At 35.9% G+C, this 22,246-nt stretch overlaps 1 protein-coding gene across 3 annotated transcripts in view; it reads right to left on the bottom strand.

Moving 5' to 3' along the window:
- Window positions 1–22,246, bottom strand: part of Rab27b (RAB27B, member RAS oncogene family) — a 158,644-nt gene that overhangs the window by 23,512 nt on the left and 112,886 nt on the right. The window contains exon 2 of one of the 3 annotated variants that reach the window (XM_023715048.1): window positions 15,952–16,087. The exons of the other annotated variants lie outside the window; for them this stretch is intronic. Coding sequence (XP_023570816.1) covers window positions 15,952–15,965 — 14 coding nt within the window. The 5' untranslated portion in view covers window positions 15,966–16,087. The remainder of the gene's footprint in view (window positions 1–15,951; window positions 16,088–22,246) is intronic. 3 annotated transcript variants of the gene reach the window in all.

Below are 22,246 nucleotides of genomic sequence, written 5' to 3'. Positions count from 1 at the left end.
GTTAACAGAATTTTCTTTTTCTTTCCTCTCTCTTCCTTTCTTTTCCAATTGAAGAATTCTTTTTTTAGTCAGCACTCAGGTTGAATTACCATCTCAAGCAAAAACTATAATTGAGGTTGCCTCTGGAGAAGATAGAGGAATATTCACAATTTAAACCCCTAATCATCTAGTGAGCTTTTAGGTCTAAGCAATTCCCTTTCATATAAATAAAAATTGTGTTTACTGAAGAGCAAGCAGCATCCTAAGAATCAGGTGTTAAATCCAGTTTCTTTTAGTTAGATACCGTAGCTTTGTCAGTCGAGTAAATTAACAAAGCGAAGTGAAAGTAATAGAAATCTGGATTTGTCCAGCTTCTCATTAAAAAGTTGTATATTAAAAAAAAAAGATTTTTCTACCCTAGACAACAAAAGAATTTAGTGTGTTCCTTTAATATTTATGTAGTTGCAATTTTATATGTACATGTCTAATTCATCTGGAATAGTTATAAAGTGTATTACAAGAATTGATCCAAACTTGTCTTCTTCTAGCTATTGAAATAAAACACTTAAAAATGCATTTCTTCATCACTGATTTGAGAAGCCACTTCTACCATATAAATTTTCAAGTGCAGTTACATCTATTTGTGGATTTTTTCTTCTGTCCTCTGATACAATTGTCTTGTGATGCGCTGTTTGATATATGATTATTCATAAAATGTTTACCTTCGGAAAGAGTTATCCTTTCCTCATTGTTCTTTCCTTACCATCTTTGTGGTCTTAGATTTTCCTGAGCAAAACTTTGATGTAAAAATTCAACGTGGTTAAGTCTTCTATTATGATTTTAGTAATTAAGGTATGGCTTCTCTCCTAGAGACTTTAGATATTTTATGTTACAGCTAAATATATTGTATTTGTTTTCCTAACTTCAGCCTCGGGCTGTGATCTTTTACTCATTATTGACTTTTGTTAATTGATTTTATTAGTCAAGGTTTTGCTAAGTTTCTTCTATAAATGTCATTATTCCAATTTTACAGGTCATGCTTTTCTCAGAAACACTGGAGATTGAGGCCAGGGCCTTCACGCTGAGCCATATCTGTCCTCAACATTTATTTTATATTTGAGGGTGTGAGGTGACCTGGCTACAACATCTGTCACCCTGTTGATAGTTGAGGTTCATTCAGCTGATCTGGCAAGCTAGATAGTGTACTCTTTGTCCCTCCCATCAGTCTCCTTTCAGTCACACAGGACAAGTACCTTGGAGAGAGGAGGACCATTCCCTCTGTGATGGTGATAGGAAGAGTAGTGGCACTTCCCTGCTAGCACCTCCAGACAAGCTCTTAAGGTCATATTTTATATTTTTTATTGTAAGACAGCATCTCACTAAATTTACTAAGTTGCCCAGGCTGCACTTGAACTTGTGGTTTTCTTGCTTCAGCCTCCCAAAATACTAGGATAACAAATGTGTGTCACCACATCATTTTTTATACAAACTTTTAGCTCTTTTTAAATGTCTATACTTTTAGCTTTTGTCTTGTCCATTTGCATTGGTTAGCAGTTCCAGTATACAATTCAAGAGAAGTAGAGACCATGTCTTTCTTGTTCCTGATTTTATCTGGAAAGTCCCTAGGTGTGCTCCCATTTAGCAAGATGTTGGCTGATTTAACAGGAATAGAATTTGTCAATTGCCCTTTCTTCCTCTATTGAAATGAAATGATCTTCTGATTTTCCTCCTTAACTCAGTTTTACTAGATTACCTTACAAACAATATTTATGTTTCTCAAATAAATTTCATTCATTCATAATGCATCACTTTTAAATCATTGTTAATGGGCTGGGGAGATAGCTCAGTGGCATTAAGTACCAACAAGGTAAGTACAAACTCCTGAGTTCAATCCCCAATAAAGTAAAAAACAAAAACAAAACAAACAAACAAACAAACAAAAAACATCATTGGACCTGTTTTCTATATCTTACCTAATTGTTCCATCAGTATTAAAAGCAAGATTTTTTTTTTCCTAACAGTCTTTAATTCACCTCAAAAAGTACAAAAATTTTCCCTTTTTCTGCTCTGGAATAGTTTAAATATTACTAATATTATCAGATTTCTAAATAATTTAAGGAATTTCTCTATGAAAAGATATTGTTTTGCTTGGTGATTTTCTGTGAGAATTTTTGTAAGTTATAGAAATATTCTATTTCTTCTTTGCTAATTGATCCAAATCATTTTCAGTTTTGTTTTTGAAAAGTTGTAATTTGGTAGAATATTGACTGTTTCATCAAGGAATGCAGATGTACATTTAGAATTATTATAAATTAAAAATTTCCTCCATTTTGATACATAGTTCCCTGTTGACATTTCTATCTCTATATGTAGTTTTATTTGTGGAAGTCTTTAGAAACAAGTAAAAGTACTGGTATTAACCTCAGAGTTCATTTTCATAGGACAACCTTCTCTAGTGATCCTACTCTTTTCTACCATCATTCTTTTTGCCCTTAGGAAGTCCTTTCCTACCTTGCACTTTCACCTTCTCAACTCACTTACATCCACAGTTTCTTGGACTACGGGTTCTCACACTTTGCCTATTCCACTCTAGCTCCTATATACCCACAAAAAGAAACAGCACTGTGAAGCCAGTATCTAGTGAAACTTGCCATGCTGGACCTGAAGTTACTAAAACTCAAAGTTGCTTAAGGAGTATTCTTACAGAGAAGTTTGCAGTTGGCCAGTCAGATTGAGGAACAGAGGTCCCCTGAGCAGAGACATTTTGACTGACATTGCTAAGTGGTAGAAGCTAGAAGCAAAAAGCCACATAGTTTATGATTCTATATATGAAACTCTGGAACAAACAAGCCTATGGAAACAGGATCTAAGTGAATGTTTGCCTAGTTCTGGGGAGAAGGAGGAAGGTGAGCCACTGTTAATGGATATGAGGTTTTATGTAGGGAGGAGGAGAAAAAGAGGAAAATAAAATATTCTGGATTTAGATAGTGATGATGACACAAAATTGTTAATTTAACAAAAATATTGTGCATATGAATAGCATGGATTTTGTGATGTATAAGTCATATCTCAATAAAGCTCTTATTAAAACACCAACAAATGAATTTTTAGCTAGCACTATTAATGAAGTATTCATTACTACTTGTTTAGCTTACTGGTATGTGTCATTCATAGTGCAAAACAATAGTTATAGAGGAAAAGGACTTTAGAATGCATACCATAGATCTAATGATCACAACTTATTTTCTTATTTATATAAATATTTAACAGGGTCCACATAACAAATGTACTGTTAATATGTGCTCACAAATCAGGAGAGGGATAGAAAATCACTGAGGTACAGGGGGGCAGGTTGAGTGTGTGGGTTCAGTGAAACAACACTGGGGTGGAATCTGAGGACCAGCAAAAGCCAGTGCACCTCGTAGAAGATGATGGTCAATCTTTCCAGTGGGCAGGCAAACACAACCTCCAGTCTATGCAGATGGTCTGGATCTGAATTCCTGCAGGGAGGACATGGAATTTAGAGTTCTAAAGATTCGTAAGATCCAACAGCCCAGCAGCCTGCTTTGGAACCACGTTTCTCCATGGTCATTGTGTACTTGACCCTTGTCAGATTAAACTTCCCGGAGGCTGACACTGTAGCTCTTTTCAACCACACATTCCAGAATGGAAAAGCCGTGGGTTAAGAAGGAGCCAGTTCATCTGATTTGATCCCGTTAAACTTTAGAGCAATTTCCTCCATTGTTGACAACTACCATTACCATTCCCTCAAAAGCCCAACTACGTGTGTGTTTCCTCCACATAATTAAAAAAAAATTGTCAAGCTTTTTAAAATATATGTTTAAAACTTAGCACATATTTGCCATACATGATTATATTCTTCACAGGAAATTTGTATCATCCATAATATATCTTAATTCTTCTTCTTTCTCCCATTTCTCTCTCCACCCTTTAATACTTTTTTCCTCCCCATTTTACAAAAGTCTGCTTCCAGTTTTTCTTTCATTGTCTTACTCCCCTTTCTCCCTTCCCCTTGCTTTGTTCTCCTTCCCATTGAACATGTTCTTCCTGTTTCACAATATCTGTCTTCGATTATACTCTTATTTGCTCTTAATTTTGCTTCTAGGACAATTAAATAGTTTCTGAAGCAATATAACTGTGTTTACTCAAAACTCAGGTACTGAAGGTGTTACATGTGTTTGAATTTTTTTTTTAAAAATCTTAGCTTCAATAATTTATTGAGAGTTCAAGGTGAAAATCTTTCTTGCTCATCTTTTCAAATGGACTCCATGATTCATTTTTCTAAGGAAGTGGGTTTTATTTATTACTTTCCTAGATGCTTTCAATCAGGACCTTAGCTAAGAAAGAAAAGAAAAGAAATGTAAAAACTAAATTCTGGAAAGCTGTACATTGAAAAGGTCTTTTCTATCTCTTCCAAAATTGAAAATGCTAGCTCTGCAATAAAGCAGAACTGCCGAACAGATCGGAAAGTATACATAATATAGCCAATATTTCCCAAAGAACAGTCTCTAAGACCAGAAAATGGGTTTTCTAAATTCAGTGGTTCTCAAATGTGGCTGCCTTTAGGATAGCTCTGTGCCTGGGCCGCACCCCCCAAAGCAGGCAAGGTAGAATTCTGATGGTGAGACAGAAGTCTTCACACATTTTAGTGCTTCCCAGATGATTCTAACATTTAGCCAAGATTAGAAGCCAGGACATCGGTTTCTCTGAACAACCACTAGAAGGGACAAGTAGAGCACATTCATGAAGATACCTCTTCTGTTATGGCTAGTCAAGGAAGAAGCTGCCGTACTCACCACAGGCGCTTGCTTCAAGGCTAATCGGCCTCACTCAGAACAATCTACTGATCTGTATAAGAAGTTCCTTGCTCTAGTGCAGGAAAATGACACTTTATAGATAATCCATCTATTTTCTATGTAGTTTTATGATACATGGGTACTTTACAAGCTCCTAACTCTAAGCAATATTTTCATACACAAAAATACAGTTTTAAAGAAATTCATTTTCTAAAAATGTTTTTAGTTTTTACATTGACAAATACAAAGTGCATATATTTAATGTGTACAACATGTTTGAAATACATGTGCATATAAATATTATACATGGTAGAATGAATAAATTGAATTAACAAACACACAATTATTGCTTTTGTGCTGAGAATATTTAAAAGCCACCTTCTGGCCTGGGGAGATAGCTCAGCAGCATAAGCATCTGCTTCACAAGCACAAGGTCCTGAGTTCAATCTCCAGTAACGCAAACACATAAGTAAATAAAGTCCACTTGCTTAGAAATTGTCAAAAATATGATTCTTGTTATTAAACATGGCACCCTGATGCATGCTAGTTCTCTTAAAACTTCTTCTCCCTAGCTGAGATTTTGCATTCTATGACCAGCATCTCCCCAGCCGCCTGCTCCCTGTGTGCTTGCCTTATTAGATGTTTCAGTAAGTTTTCAGACACTAGCCTGATAATTGTGCAGACTGGGTTCATTTTCTGGCTGGCTGCTGCTTTGAGGAAGTCATGCCAAAGTTTTACTGCTTTGCCTAATTACCTGAGAAAAACCATACTAGTCAAACTATCTCCTGCTATATTCTGCCTCTGAGGTAGGAGAAAGCCAAATTAGATAGCATCTATGGATTCATAGGCAGATATCTATGAAAATAAATGCCACGTTATTAAATTTTCTCATTTAAGCATATTTCTACGTAAGTCGCAGAGCCATGTGATTTCAAGAATAAGATGAAAATCCAAGACCTCTCTAGAAGAGAATGTCTACTGATCATTTTCATTTTTTTTTGGCCAATATTTACATGTGGCATTTTATAAGTAGTAAACACTTGGAAGAAAGAGATTGTATATACAAAGAAAGTAATCGGTAGCAAGAAAATGCTTATTTGTCTCCCAAGAGCACTTTCTACAGAGTGTAGATGCTTACATTAACAGAAATTTCTGAATATGAATTTTGTTTTTAGAAAAAAAAACATACCATTTAGAGACTAAAAATAATATTGCATACATTACTTGACCCTTATGTGACTGGGGAGAAGGTTCTCTTCATGTGGTAAGTTTTTTTAAATGAGATCTACCCCAGTAAATCTAGGGCTCTGGGTCTAATAGAAATTCAGAGAAAAAGAGAGAGACCCTCATACCTGGAAAACGGAAACAAGACTTCACAGAGGAGATAAGGTGAGAACTGCAGCTTGCTGAGGTAAACAGAAGAAGAGGGGTGGAGGTGAGGAGAACCATAATCCTGAGGCAGGATGAATGTCACGGGTCACGTGGGAGACTTGGCTTAGGGGGAAGTGGAAACACTCTCCGACTGGTCAGCCGCACATCTAGGGTTAAAGGGTGACTGCGGTGTGATGGTAAGCGGCAGGCTTTGGATTCCAGTTCCCTGGGTTAAGAACTACAATTATGGCTATTTCCCACCCACCGCAACTTCCTTAACCCTGCATTACTAGGGTCTGTATCTGTCGTGAGTGTGGCTCCATAGCTTTAGGATCCAATCATTCCTCTCCACTCTTGACTTGCCAAGAAATAGGGAGTCAAAAACTAATCTTTTGAACATAGACCCAACATAACAAAACCACACAATCCTCCATCAATTCCCATAAGCTATGGGTGTAGATTAAAACAAAGTTACCAAACTTCTCAGAACAAAGGCGGTATAGAAAATGACAGGAAACCGCCTGGCTGCCTGGCTGACTTTTCAAAAACTGGTTTTATTCCTAAACCAAATCACTAGGTTATTTCAGCCATTTCAGGCCCTGCTGGAGCTCTGATTAAAAACACAATAGTCACCAATGACTAATTGCACTACTCATGAGACTATTATTTATTTCTTGGCAGTAACCTCATCAGTTGACCATGTCTCAATCCGACCTAACATTTTCCTATATAAAACATTTATAATATGATCTTTGTCAAGTCTTACCCCCAGCTGTTCCTGGTGAGGAAAGCCATCATTAGCACAAAGACATTTACAGCTCTGACCACCTTTCCTGCTGTTCTGTGCATTTTAAAGATTAATCAGGGCAGAGCTGAAGGCAGCTTCCTGTTAAAGTTCTGACAGTGGAGCGTTCTAGCCACGCAGTGCAGTTCTCAGCTCACCCTTTTCTTTATGTTTACAGTTGGTCAAAATTTTTTGGTTGACAGAAGTTATGAAACATTTAAAAGTGTGAGGAAAGAAGAAGCCATAATGGTTATGTTTTGTGTCTTACTTCCTATTCAAGATTGGCCCTATTTTGCAAAGAATAACTTGTAAATTATCCTTTTTCCTCCTTGTCCAGTACAGTAGATTCTAAAGAAAACTGCATTTAAATGACTGAGATACTGACTTTTAAGGTTAACAATTACAGGAAAAGGAAGTAGACAAACTCTAGTCCAAGATATGTTATTTGGTAATCTTAAGTTTTTTCAGGGCCTGGAAACTTTGATGATCTTCAGATAACATTAAAGTGCGAGCCAAGACTTACTGACCATTTTTTTTCCAGTATAAGGGATTTACCCAGGGCCTTGCACTGTCTCTGAATAAAAGGGGACTGGGGAAGTCAATGAGTGTGAAACATGGGCTAGCATTTGCAATTCTCCTGCCTCAGCCTCCTACAGTGTTGGGATTAAAGGTGTGCGCTGCTACATCAAGCAAAATGTTTTTAATTAAAAGTGGGATAATGTTTGACTTGCAGGGAAATAATGTGTTTATGTACAGAACTATAGGTGTTGTTTTTGGAGACTAAGTTTGGCTGTGATCTCAAGCTCATTCTAGCAGAAAAGAAAACACAGCCATGGATAACAAAGACCCCTCACCATGATGCCTTCCTGCCCATTGTTCCCTGAGAGCTAAATATAGAATATTCAAACAAACATCATAGGATGGGCTAACATCCTTTTTTCCTAGCAACGTTGCCTAAGATCGTCTTTGATTTGGGAGAAAAGCTTCACTCTACCTTCCCAGGGTTAGTAAACCTGATTTCTTTCCCACCAACTCTTGGACAATTGCCCTTCAAATGGCAAGAAGATGGACTTGGATCTGGCAGCATTGTTTTGAAATTACACTTACACAGAGCTGGCTACCGAGGGTCTTGAATTACCCTTTTGCTCGGTTTTTCCTTAAACTGAGAAATGGATCTTGAAGAGGAAACACATTCTCTTAGTCAAGAGAACAGTGACGGTTCATGCTGAAAAGGAATCACAAAGTCAGCACACAAAAAGCGCAAAGAATTCCAAGGTGGTTCTTACGAGTGAGGCTTTGCTGTAAGACACTTCTTAAGTTTGTCACTTCGTTACTTGTACTTCTCATATCCTGTGTTATAATTTACATTGCATACTCACTTTATAATAGCGTAATTCTGTTTAGGCAACCTTTTACTTTCTTTTTTCTTTTCTTTTTTTTTTTAGCATATCTTCTATTTATTAAGAAACCCCTTTATATTGTCATTATTTTTGCTTGAAATAATTTTTGCTCTCCAAGTAATTGTTAGAAGCAGAAAATAGGGCTTTTACATTTTCCCATGCATCTCATGTCTTCTATTGGCTTTGTAACTACAACTATTTTATTATGTCTATTGGATGCACAAGGACAGGAGTCAGACTGTGGCCTGTAGCCTAAATCTATTCCATTGCCTATTTTTGTAAATAAGTCCATTGTTCCTGGTAATTTGAATTTAATTTTGATATTTTTCTTCTCAGTTTGTAGCAAAGTTTGCTGGAAATAAAAACTCTCAATCTTTAAAAAAATAAAAAAGAAAAGAAAAAAAAGCAATCAGCTTTGCCTGTGTGCTCTGGAGCTGCTCGAAAAGGACAGGGCAGTTTGTAGCATGCCAAAAGCCAGCCAGGTGGTGGAGCTCATCTCTACAGTGTCACCACTGAGCATACTCCGGGCTGGAGATGAAACCTGACTACAATTCCTGTTAAAGATTGGCATATCAGTTTCTGTTATTTTTGAACAAAAGAACATAGAAATTTACTACATTAGTCAAATAAATAAAGGTAAATGTAAACATTATAGTGGAAAAGTATAATAAGCTGTTACCAAGAATATATTTGTTGCATCAAATTTGCTCCAGTTTACTAAACATTTGTTTCTCCAAGAAAACTATTGAAAATCAATGTATTCTCTAATGTAAACAAAAAAATACTCCTGCTAGGTCATTTGTATTAATTTTTTTAAAACAAAAAAGTCCAAAGCTTTTTTTCGCCATCTTCACAAGATTCTGATAAACTTAACTGTAAGTTTCTGATAGCGAAAAAACATTGTTTTCCTATTGGAATCTGAGCTCATTTTGGTAGATGATAGTATTGCGAAGGGCGACATAATTGTGGAATCTAAATGCTTACACATTAAACAGCAGGAGTACAAGTTTGAAGTATATAGAATACCAAAACAAACATTTACCATTTATTTTCTCTACACATTTCCACTGAATGTATTAAGGTTGAATACATTTTGTGTGACTGTAAGAGGGTTTATATTTTAAAAGAAGGTTGGTACTGCTTTCTCTGGTTATGCAACTCAACAGTTAATAACCTCATTTATATTTAGAAAATTATACACCTAGGCAAATATGAATCCATTGTTTTCCCTAACTAAGCAAAGGCTGGACTAGAATATGCACACTTTGAAATCTACCAGCAGCATCCGAAAGAACCTGTTTCCCTGGGATCTAAAAGTGACATTAGTTTTATCAATTCAACTAAAGGTGAAGTGTCTTTCTGGAATGATTTCAAATGTCAGAAAATGAAATGATCTTAACTTTTTAAAGAAATACAAATAACTGAGATAAAATACAAGGAATGAATATGAGGAGACAAGCTAAAATATTTTTTCCAGCAAACATCATGAGCTGGGTTACATCGGGCATTAATTGTACAGGATGAGCATGGTCATAAGGGCTGATGAATGCACACCTGCAACTGCGCACACCTGCACATGTTTTAGATGCATAAAACAGCTATCACTTCAGGAAAATTCAAGAAAAATCATAAAATGTGAATAACTCACATTGCATGTAAGCAAAAAGATAGAGTTTGTACCATGTTATTTTACTTTGGATTTCAGTCTTTGGTAGAAATTTCTTTTGTTTTATTATTTTCCCCTATAGTGTTCTCTAAAGTGAGCTTTGGAGAGTTTTTTTGAAGTATTCTGAAAGACATCTTTGACTTGGAGCTTCTGTCCAGCTAGAGTGCCTGAAGTCCTCCTAAAATATTTGTGACAAACCCAGTAAAAAGAAGGAATGTGAACTGTTTTATGGCAAGAGTTCACCAAGGAAGGAATATATAAACTGACAGATCTCATTTGTGTTGGTTAGATAAACTCATTAAATTCATTGCCTCCCACTATCAGCCAAACTAATATTAGTAGTTTCTTGCTTAAAGGAGGCACAACATTTTTGTCAAATGGATAAAGGGAAAGAGACAAAGGGTTGGGGTGGAGACTATTAATAACATTTTTCTGAATGAGGCAGTAGAGAAAAACTAGACGTAGTAGAATAGGGTCAATGCATAGATGAAGGAGAACTTAAAAACCCTCTTCTGTGAATATTCCTAAAAGAGTTAACATTCATCATACGACAGGGATGCAAGTATACTCATGTTTACAGAGAGAAAATACGCACACAGCCAGATGTTCATCAATAGAATAGATAAACAAAATGTTATATAGTGTCTTACTAGCCACAAAGAACGAATTTGTATCATTTATAAGAAAATGGATGGATCTTGAGACCATATGTTAAGTGAAATCAGACACACAGAGCTGAGTATTGTGTGCTTTCTCTTATATGAGAAACCTAAAATACAAATATAAATTATATTAAATGCAAGCATAGGGAGTTGGGGAGATAACGCCGTGGTCTAAGTCTGTGCCTGGTAAGAACAAGGATCCAGGTTTGATTCCTGGTACCACATGCCATGCTGGACCTGGAAACTGGGCTTGGTGGTGCACACCTATAATCCCAACACTGGGGAGGCTGAGACAGGAGGATCACTATGAGTCTGAACTGCATAGTGAGACATGGTATCAAAAACTAAATAACTGACTAAAAACAAATAATACATGTAAGCATAATATAAATTAAAGAGTTAAATAAAGGATCAAGATGTGGAAGAGGCTATAGGAAAGAGGGTAAGGAACATAGGGGAGAAAAGGGGACCAAAAAATCATAAAATATAATGTACATGTACTAATTGCTCAAAGCAAATGTATATGTAATGAATGACAAACATATATTAATGAAAAAGACTTTAAAAAGTGGAGGGGAGTCCAAAGTCAACCATTATGCTCTGTCCCCCACAAGTCTCTTCAAGTTGGCCCAACAGCTTTTATAACAAATTCTAAATATTTGCATTGTAACTGGTCTCAGCTCACATTTGTTGAACTCTGCAGATTCTAAAAGCTATGGTAAATAATTAACCCAGGAAAACCACCCTGCCCTTTACCAGTGGCATTTAATTAAATCTATAATCATCTGCACTTTTACTAATACATTAATTTTAAAATTATGTGTTGAACCAAGGAAACGATATAATGATGGGGAATAGAGGAGAAACATCAGAATGTTCAGTTAGGATCTAAGAAGAGATAGTAGCATTATCTAGGATTCTGTGTGAAAGAAGCCAAGAGCAAAAATATTCTCAAAAATAATGCAAGTAAAATCAGGCCAAACAAAGAGGATAATGTAGGTGAAAGTCTGAGTTGCACACAGGGAAAATTATAAAACATAAAAAATTCCTAATAAAAATTGCACATTATTCCAAACTCTTAAAAATAAATCTTTCAACAACAACAACAACAAAGATGAAATAACAACAACTACACACAAGGAGAGCCCTTTAAATTGTAAAATATATATGACTGGAACACTCTCGAAAGACAGAATCAAGCACCTTCAGGCCTATTAATAGGATTAACAAAGCACTGAGCAGTTAACCTACTTTCCATTTCTCTTCTTCTTTCACAGTCCTTAAAGAAAAACCACACTTAGAACGTTTTTGATGCTGTCACAGCATTATCCTTTGAAAGCAGGGCTAGTCTCAGTCCCAAACTACTGGAATCACTCAAATTGTGGTTTCATGGATTTATTTTCTTTTTAAAAGAAAATCCACAACTTGCCTTAAATTGCTTGGTATAAAGCTTTCTCTGGACTGGGAAGTTCCCTGAACTTGGAGAGCTCGCTCCTCTATTTTTTTTCTGAACATTAAGGTATTGAGTTTAGTTGATCTTCTAGACAAGCTCCTAGGCAAATGAGATTGTCAAAATGGTGCAAGATCCCATTTAAGTCCTTGGGCACCAATGTCATGTGCTCCTTTGACCTTTTTGCCTTTCTAAGTTACCCAGAACATAGCATATCCTTCAAAGAAAGCTTCAAAACAGTTCAATCAACATTTATTGAATATCAAATACATATAAGAAATTTTTCAAAATATCTGTAAATATGAAGACAAATGAACTCAGCTTTACCAGAAACAGAATTCAGTTTCTTTCCTCCTCCCTGATCTACGCTTCACTTTACTGGAATGCATCATTATCAGGAAATGGCCTTGAAACAGATGCACTGGGTTCTCTGGCAGAAACTCCAATGGTTTTGTGGTCTAGCTCTACATCATGCATTTTGAAACACATATCCCTAACGCAAGAGAAACAAGATGCTTAGTATGGTCAGGAACAAGACATCCACTTCCAGGGTCTTAATAATGCAATTGTTTCACAGCACCCCTAGGTGTGATACATGCACAATTTGAGAATTTCAAAATTTATTAGCACACAGCCCAACTTCCTTTCCCTGGGGCACAGTTCATAATTATAGCCTTGTTCCCCTTGTTTCATTAGCCCTTCACAATTACATGATATAAGAGAAGAAAACGAGCAAACACACAATCCATAACCACCTTGTAAAGATTTTACTGGAGATCAAAGTAATGTGAGCTCAGAGGAATTTTACTTGTTTCTATTGGCTTGTTTTCTGTAGAAGGCATTTTGGCTGGGACGGTCATCAGCTGAGAAATAGAAACAACTGTTTAGAATCATTCTCCAAATTAAAAATAGGAGCGTATGAGTTGATTTCAGAAAGGTAGAATCTCAAAATATGACCAGATTGGGATGTGGCCTTACATAGACATTGGGGTCAAACATATGGGTTGGATCCTAGATCTGCTAATTACTAGCTATTGAAAGCAATTTCTTGAAACTGGGTTTCAGAGTTTTTCTGTGTACCTAAGGATGTGTACAGTCACATGGTACCTGTGAAGCACATGTGGCATGCTCTGCATCCAATGGGAAGACCTTAGGCAGTTGACATCATCTGTTGCTATAAAGTGTTTCTGCAAACTTTTATTTATGATCCTTGCATGTATTTTTGGTAAAGAGTATCACAGTTGTAAAGACTAATCACAGTTCTCATTTTGTGCATGAAGCCTGAATGATAAGTGCAATAAAGGACTCTCTGTTGTTAATCAATTTGTATTTGTCTGGAACACTTACAGAATACCTAAATTCTATGAAAAAGAGAAATAACCTAAAATACCATGACACATTTTAGAAACTGATGTTTAAGTGTTTTCCAAAATAGGTTAAAAAAAAGATGTACCCATTTGTCAAAATTCACTGAATTATATATTACTTAAAATGGGTTCATGTAGTGTAAATTATTTCTCCATTACAGATAATCCTAAAAAAAAAAGTTACCCAATTCCAAGCCTTAGAGATACTGATTAAATGAGTCAGAGTATGTTTTGGGAATGGGGAACATTAGGGCTCTATTTGGCTATTGTAATGTAGAAAAAAACAGAAAGGCAAACATGATACAAAACAGTGTGAACAGTAATTTCAATTGAGTTAGATAAAAGTCAAATTAATGATAATCACTGCATCAATCGCTTGACTATAATTCAAATTTATATTAGCAACCTGAGTCACTCTTATGGTAATTTACTCCTCTTGGGAATCCTTGAGTTTTTGCAAATTAAAAGGCTAACTCTCTCAAGAAGTTTACGTCATTTGCCCAAGACCACATAGCAAATAACTGGCAGGGCTAGGGCTTGAATCCAGGTCTGTAGGAACCCGTAGCCTCGCCCTCTTTCTCAGCACGACACAGCACTCTGCTGTCTTCTAGGATGTGTCTTCCTAAAAGATCATAAAATTCTATATTGTTTTTATTGCTTTTTATGTTTATTCTCTTAAAAACTTCATAGACATGAAAATCAATGCAAAGAGCAAAAGCAATCCATAAAAACTCATTCCCCAACAGATGCTGAGCTATGAATTGTGTCACCAGTAGATCTCCCTTGGTGCTCTACCTGTTTGTTTTTAAATAAATGCACAAGTAGATTTCACCTTGTGTAATTCTCATGTTTCAGAAAAAGTGTTTACATATAATTTATGCAAATGCTATCATATTTAGAATCGTAAATCTGCTTTTTAGACAAGTTCTCTGCTAATTTAAGATGGGAAGAGACTTTTCTAACTGACCCAATCCATTAGTTTTTTTTGGTGGAGTTCAAAATGAAATAATCTAAGAGTGTACATTTTATTCTTCAGATTTGAGGCCTTAATACAAAATATTACTGGTGTGTGTGTGTGTGTGTGTGTGTGTGTGTGTGTGTGTGAAAAGGGTGTTTTGCAGACTTCCTGAGTTTCTAACTCAGGCCTACCTCTCACTAATTATTGTTTTATTATTATTATTAGTAGTAGTAGTAGCGGTAGTATTTTAATGTATCTGATTGTTACAGGGTCTCATTACCAGCTTGGACTCATAGTGATCCTCCTGTGTCCAGCCTCCCCAGTGCTGGGATTACAGGCGCGTGCCCCCACACAGGACTCTGTGGCCAGCCCAGCCTGCCCTGGGCAGGACTGGAGCAGCATGTGGTGCCAGGGATCGAACCCAGGTCCCTGCACATGCCTAAGCTTGCCTAACTAAGCAGCCGCTTTAGCCGCTGAACTATCTCGCAGGCCCATTAATTACTGTTTTAAAAGTATGAGCAAATACTTGCCTGGGAGAAATAGAATGCCACTCAACTTATCAAACCAGTACTATTTTTATACCTTATCTGAAAGAGAAATATGTTAGAGGTCTTTTTAGTTTTCTATCATGAATGGTTTTTCAAACATTTCTCCAGTTTTTTTTTTTGTTTTTTTTTTTTTTTTCTGTACATATGCTACATTTTGCTAGGTCATCTAACTTCTTCATTGTGCAAGGTGGATGTGGAGTGTGGGAAAAAAGATAATTATCTATCAAGCAAGACTATTGAAAATTAACATGAAAGGATGTTTATAGGGAGGGTGAAAATTATTGTCAGACAAGACCATTAGAAACTAATACTGAAGGGTGTTTGAAGTTAACAGTTTTACAAGTAGTTGACCAGAAATGATTACTCCATTGAGGGTCTGCAGGCTCCTAAACAGTCCTCTGGATTTTGTTCACTTGGCAAGTAGCCAGCCTATCGTGGTCCTCTCGGGCTGCCTTGAACTAAGAAGCAGGACACAGGGAGGTTTCAGTAAGCCTTTACTGTATGTGTTCAAGCTGTGTGTTTTCTCCCATTACACAGCAACACTATTTTTTTTTTTTTTTTTCAGTACTGGGGATTGAACTCAGGACCTTGCACTTCCCAGGCAAGCACTTATTCTACTGAGCTATCTCCCCAGCCCCCACATCAACACTTCTAAACAAATCATATTATGACTTCCACTTCAAGCTCAAGTAGATCTAAGTTATAGCCCAGCCTGACAAATGCTGTGATTTACTGACACCCTGTCTCAGCAAGCAAGCAAGCAAGATGAAAGAGGAGAGGGGAGGAGAGGGGAGGGGAGGGGAGGGGGAAGGGAAGGTGGGGAGGCGGGAGCAGGGCTGGGGCAGGGCAGGACAGAGCAGAGAGAAAAGAAATTTTAAAAAGTTAGCTGGCGTTGTAACTCAGGGATACGATCACCAGGGTAAATATAAATATAAAAAAATAAACCTACTCAGTAGTGAACATATGACCCCAAGATCCAAAGAGCTGCTGGCCAAGAGATGGATGTGTTCATCAGCCATCAGTACTGCCATTTTGTGCAGCAGTGTTTCCACTACTGAATAGTCCACTTATTTTCTCCTTGATTCCTGATCAAAGTAACAATTTTATTTGAAAGAACAAAATCAAAGAAAACATATAACAGGCTAGATCTACATTGTCAAAGGCTGTGTCAAAAACAGAGTAAGTAACTGAGGATTTTACATCCTTTTTAGTCCTTTCCAGACCCCCACCACACCATGGAAGTTTTCTGGGTCTTTCTATATGTGGTTCAGTAGATAGTTCTCAGAACACATTATGTTACTATCAGGTACCACCTGCACGTAATCTGCATAAAACTTAAATTATTTCCAATAAATGAAACTGCATCTCCCATTTATCATATTTATTATATCTAACTGAATCTAGGTTATCTGTGTGCTTTTCTTAATTTTCAGATAATTGAATTATTATTATCTTTTATAATTATGAAGGCTTAATTTTTTTCCTCAGTTTTCTGACGGATAACTTCTATTTGATCAAATATTTTTCTACTCTGTAGGTGAGCCATTTATCAAATCACTTTTAAAAATCATTATCAATCTGCTATGAAAAAGTACCTTATTTTGTATTTTTAATACAGGGTCTATAGGGTCTCACTACACAGATTGGACTCCTAGGGATTCTCCTGTTTTCATTTTCCCAAGAGCTGGGATTATAGGTGTGTGCCACCACACCCAGACTCAAATGCCATACGAGGGGTAAGGCTGACACAGCAGGCCAGGGATCCAACCCCCAAGCTCCTACCTCTGCCTAAGGAGGTGCTTTAATCCACTGAGATATCTGGCCAGCCCGAAAAAATCTTAAATACTCATTCTTTATAAATTCTCTCAATCATTCAATTAAGCACTACATTTGGAAAATTGGGGCAAATTAAGCTTAAAAATTTGGGCAATCAACCCATGACATATATGTAGAGGAGCTTAAATAAGTCTGAAAAGCTTTATTCACTCTTTTATAATTTCTTAATATTTCTATCAAAGCCTACATTTTGTATCTTCTACCTCATATCATAAAGTTCTTAGTATCATTAGCAGAGTGAATTAATTAATGACAATGAGTGTAAATATTTTTAAAAGATAAAGACTTAAAAGAGAATTTTCAGATATACCTAATATAACAATTAATGACAGATTTCTAAATAATAGCACATTCCTATTTGGAGCAGGTCATGAGAGGTTCCACTATATGTAGCCTTGTTCAGTTTTGGGGACATCTGTGTAGACATACAGGCTACATGATCAAATGTCACGATGCCAACATGTCTAAGAGGAAAGTAGGTGATATACAACATTTCACTTGTTGGAACATCAAGCTCTAAGAGAAGATTCACTTTTCTGTATGAGGAAAAGCATTATTAAGCCTAGAACACTCACTTTCTCTGCACCATATCTCCTTTTGCACACTGATACCTACAGTGGGACAGTTTCTCTCAGAAACAGTGAGAGAAAGGAAAAAAAAAAAGTTCGTGCAAAAGATAAATGTGAATTTTGAAGGACTTAACAAATAGACAAGTCCATTTAATTAGGATGTTGAATCATATTAGGTTATCAGGGGCCAGTTAATTAAGAAGTAGTTCTAAATTAAAAACAATTAGCCCATGAAGTACATATGCAGGCCATTTTCTTTCTGTCCTTGTGTTTCCAGCAATAAACCTCATGAATCTTTGACTTGGCGAAAACGATTGAGATTACTGAGAGCACTGAGACCGTACATATTTTAATTCATAGATACCTTTATGGTCTATGACTAATTCTGTGTCTTTTGCTAAAATTGATATGCTGAAAAGGATATGGATTTACTACAGACAAAGCATAACTCTGCACTGCACTGCGTGAACTTGGCTTGGTTTTTGAAGTTGCGCGCTTGTTATCTCCGACCCCACACGGGTTAATGAGGATCTCCTCCCTCTTCTCTTTAGCCCTCTCAGAGTCACGGAATGGGTTTTCTTCTCATTTCATGGCTCTTATCCTGCCTGTTCTTTATTTAGATGGTAGCTAAACCTGTTTGAATGAGCAATTAGCATACAGATAAAAGCATAGGAGAGGTGATTGCCAATATTCATGTTTAAACTAAATATTTTAATTTGGATTATCTGACAAATGCCAGGAATGGTGGCACACTGGCCTGTAATCAGCATTCACGCTCTGAGGCAGGAGGATTGCTGTGAGTTCAAGGCCAGTTTGAACTACACAGTAAGACTTTGCCTCAAAAAAATTATGTGAAAGAAAAAAATATATAGCCACAGTTCAGCCAAACTTTATAAAACTTGAAAGATATTTTTAAAAACACTTTGTATTAGAAACATATCTTTGAAGAAATATAATCATTTATGTAAATTATACGGGATGTTTTTCATTTTTTTACATAATTTCTTTTAAGTATTTCAATTTTATATTATCTGATCTGCACTTTCCTTATTGTAGAACAACCAAGAAATCACTTACATATCCTTTCTTACAAACAAGTGTGACAACCATTTCTACATCAGCTTTCTAGCTGTCACTGCATTGAAATTGAATATTATGTGAAGAATAGTCAAGTATGTGTAGACATCCAGCTTCCAGTGAATAAAACATAGGAAAAAAAAATGGGACGGAAGTTTCTCATAACGAGTGCATGAGTTTTGCTGTAGCATTGCTGCTTACAATGCAGTCTGATGTGAGGCATCTTACCCAACTCGATGCCTCACTTTTCCCAACAGGTTAGTGCGGTAAATGCACAATATCATTCACTCACTGTACTGAATAAGGCATGCTTTTGTCTTTAAGGAGACTTAAGCTGGTACCTCTTTAGAATTCCTCAATTTTGAACTGAGTCATTCTATGGAATGAGTCCATTTTTCTGGGCTGGCAGCCAAGCAGTGGGATTGATAGGATATTGGGGATCTGCTTCTAAAGGAGACCTCTCAGAAGGCAAATGGTATGAATAACTACACTAAAATTGCCAACACTCAGCCAAGAGATCTTTCACTATAATGTATCTGTGAGGTTGGACATTTATGTTGCAACTCTGGGCATGTTTGGAAAGCCTACCATTATTTATACACCAGTTTCATATTCTAGTTTTTGTCTGAGGTTGACTCAGAAAAAAAAAAATGCCACCATTCTTTTTTTTTTTAATTTAAAGAGGAAAAAAGATAACAGAAACAAATCAACATACAGCAAAAATGCATAGATTAGTTGAAAAGTTACTACTACTAAAGTTGGTAGAATTACTACAGCAACTACCAGGTCACTGAATTTATTTACATATGCTTTTAATATTCACCTAATAGATGGGAAACGGAGAACTTATTGTCAGAAGCATCCATTCAAGTGTTACAGTCATTAATAGCAAGAACAGAGGTAACAGACTACAGTGAGGAGACCAAGGACTCTTTTTACAAGCATCCATCTATTCAAAACTAGGGATTTAAATGCTTGCATAGTGCTAGTTCTTCTCGTATAACCGAGAAGTGAAATGGAGACTTACCTAGAAATCCCACACTATAGTGCTACCAGCCACATAAGTCCACATCAGCCTTGGCCAATAAAGTTCTTTTGCCTCAATGTAGTCCCTGCAATTCTATTTTCAAGCTGGAACTTCTAAGACTAGACATACTTTTGAAATTTTGCTACATATAAATAAGCAAATATGCCTACTGGGACAAGTAACTGGCAAGTTATTTAAAAATTAATCAGAAGTATTATTCAACAAGTCAGAGATACCCCTGCTTGAAAGTAATAGAATATCTTTAAGCAATAGAGAAAAATATGAAAAAAAGAAAAGATCAGCTGAGATAAATTTCAAGAGAAAATCATTTTAATTGTAATTTATAGTAAAAAGAAAGTTCTCTCCTTTCCTTGGTCTCAGTGAATGACAAAGAAAAAAGACTTAAGAAGACAATTTTATAGATTATTTGTCTCAGCAGGGGTTTAAAGATTACCTATTTATATGCTTTTACCTTCTCTTAAACGTTTTCATACTTTGCATATATATTGTATATAAGTCCTAAAATCAATAAATTACAGGTAAAAGAATATTACAAGTAAGAAGCAGTAGTAAAAAAAAATTACAAAACGATGCCCAATCAAAACAAAACTGAAAAAAGAATGAGCATAAATAAACAACCTTCCAGAAAAATAAAAGTGAGTCAATCCAAAAGCCCATATACAAGGGAGGAAATTATAAAGATCAGAGCATGAATTAATGCAATTGAGATGAGGAAAACAATACAAAGAATTAATGAATAGAAGAGTTGGGTCTCAGAAAGAATAAATAAGATCAATAACCCCCTTGCCATCCTTATCAAAAAAGGAAAGAAAAATACTCATTCTTGCAATGAAGACTAAAAAGGATGAAATTACTATAGATATTATGGAAATTCAGATCATCAATACCTTCTTCAAAAATCTTTACTCAGAGAAGATGGAAAACACAGAAGAAATGGACAGATTTCTAGAAATGTATGAATTACAAGAGCTAAATCAAGAAGATATAAACATTCTAAACAACCTAATATCAGCTAATGAAATTGAAACGTAATAAAAAACTTATCAATCAAGAAAAACCCATGCTGATGAAGTCACAGCTGAATTCTACAAGAAATTTAGAGAATATTTGACACCAATATTCCTCAAAATCTTTAATTGAATTGAAATGGAAGCAGTTCCTCATAACTTATTCTGGAAGGCAAGACACCAAAACAAGAGAAAGACCCAATCAAAAGAGAAAATTACAGGCCAATCTCTTTAATGAACATCTATGCAAAAATCCTCAATAAGATACTGGCAAACAGAATGCAGCAAATAATCAAGAAGATTACACAACATGACCAAGTAGGATTCATCCCAGAAATGCAAGGATGGTTCAACATATGCAGATCAATAAACGTAACACACTATATCAACAGAATCAAAGACAAAAATTACATGATCACCTCAATAGATCCATAAAACCTTTTCACAAAGTCCAACACTCATTCGTAATAAAAACCCTACAGAAAATCCAAATAGTCTTTACCTCAATCTTATAGAAAGCCACCTATGACAAACCAATAGCTAATATCACACTAACTCCACAAAAACAGAAAACTTTCACTCTAAAATCAGGTACAAGACAAAGGATGTCCACTATAACCACTCTTATTTAATATAGTTCCGGAAACATTATTCAGGATAACTATCCAAAAGGGAGACATAAAAGGAATAAAAGTTGGAAAGGAAAAAGTTAAATTGTCATTATTAACAGATGACATGATGCCCCACATGAAAGACCCCAAAATCTCTACCAAGAGACTTGTAAATTTAATAACCAAATTCAGTAGCAGAGCAGGATCCAAAGTTAACACTCAGAAATCATTCCTGTACACAAACAACAAACTCATTGAGAGAAAAATTAGGGACAACACACCCTTGAAAATAGCATCCAAAAAATAATGAAGTACTTTAAGGAATCAATCTAACAAAAGAATTAAAAGATAGATATATTGAAAATTACAGTAGTCAGAAAAACTAAATCAAAGAAGGTATCAGAAAATGGAACGATATCCCCTGTTCATGGATAGGAATAACTAATACAGCGGCCATATTTTCAAAACTATTATACAGACATAAAGACACACAAGTAAAAATACCATTAGCATACCTCTCACATAACTAGAGAAAACATTCAGAAAATTCATTTAGAAACAGAAGAGACCTAAAATAGCAAAGGCAATCCTGAGTAACAAAAGCAAGACAGGAGGCACCACAATCCCTGACTTCAAATTATATTCAGTGCTACTGTGATAAAATCAGCATGATACTGGGGGGGGGGGAAGGAAAAAAAAAAAACCTGAGGACCAGTGGAACAGATTAGAATACAACTACAAACACAGCTGCAAACACCTTCAGCCACTTTATCTTTGACAAAAGAGCCAAACATGTTCACTGGAGAAAATATAACCTCTTTAATAAGTGGTGATGAAAACTGATTGTCCACATGCAGAACAGTAAAATTAGACACATGTCAATCACCATCCCCTAAGCTAAACTCATAATGGATCAAACATGTAAATTTAACAGAAAACTAAATATACCAGAAGAGAAAGTAGATAGAAATTTTGAAGACATAGACGTAGGCAAAGAGTTCAAGAACAAAACCCAAACTGCATGGAAAGTACTTCAAAGAATCAAAACTGAGATCTCATCTTATTAAAAAGATTTTTTCACAGCAAAAGAAATAAC

Source organism: Octodon degus, unplaced genomic scaffold, assembly GCF_000260255.1.
Source record: "Octodon degus isolate 3935 unplaced genomic scaffold, OctDeg1.0 scaffold00003, whole genome shotgun sequence".
Taxonomy (NCBI): domain Eukaryota; kingdom Metazoa; phylum Chordata; class Mammalia; order Rodentia; family Octodontidae; genus Octodon; species Octodon degus.
Note: the sequence above shows the minus strand (reverse complement) of the source record. Positions and strands in the feature narration are given on the sequence as shown.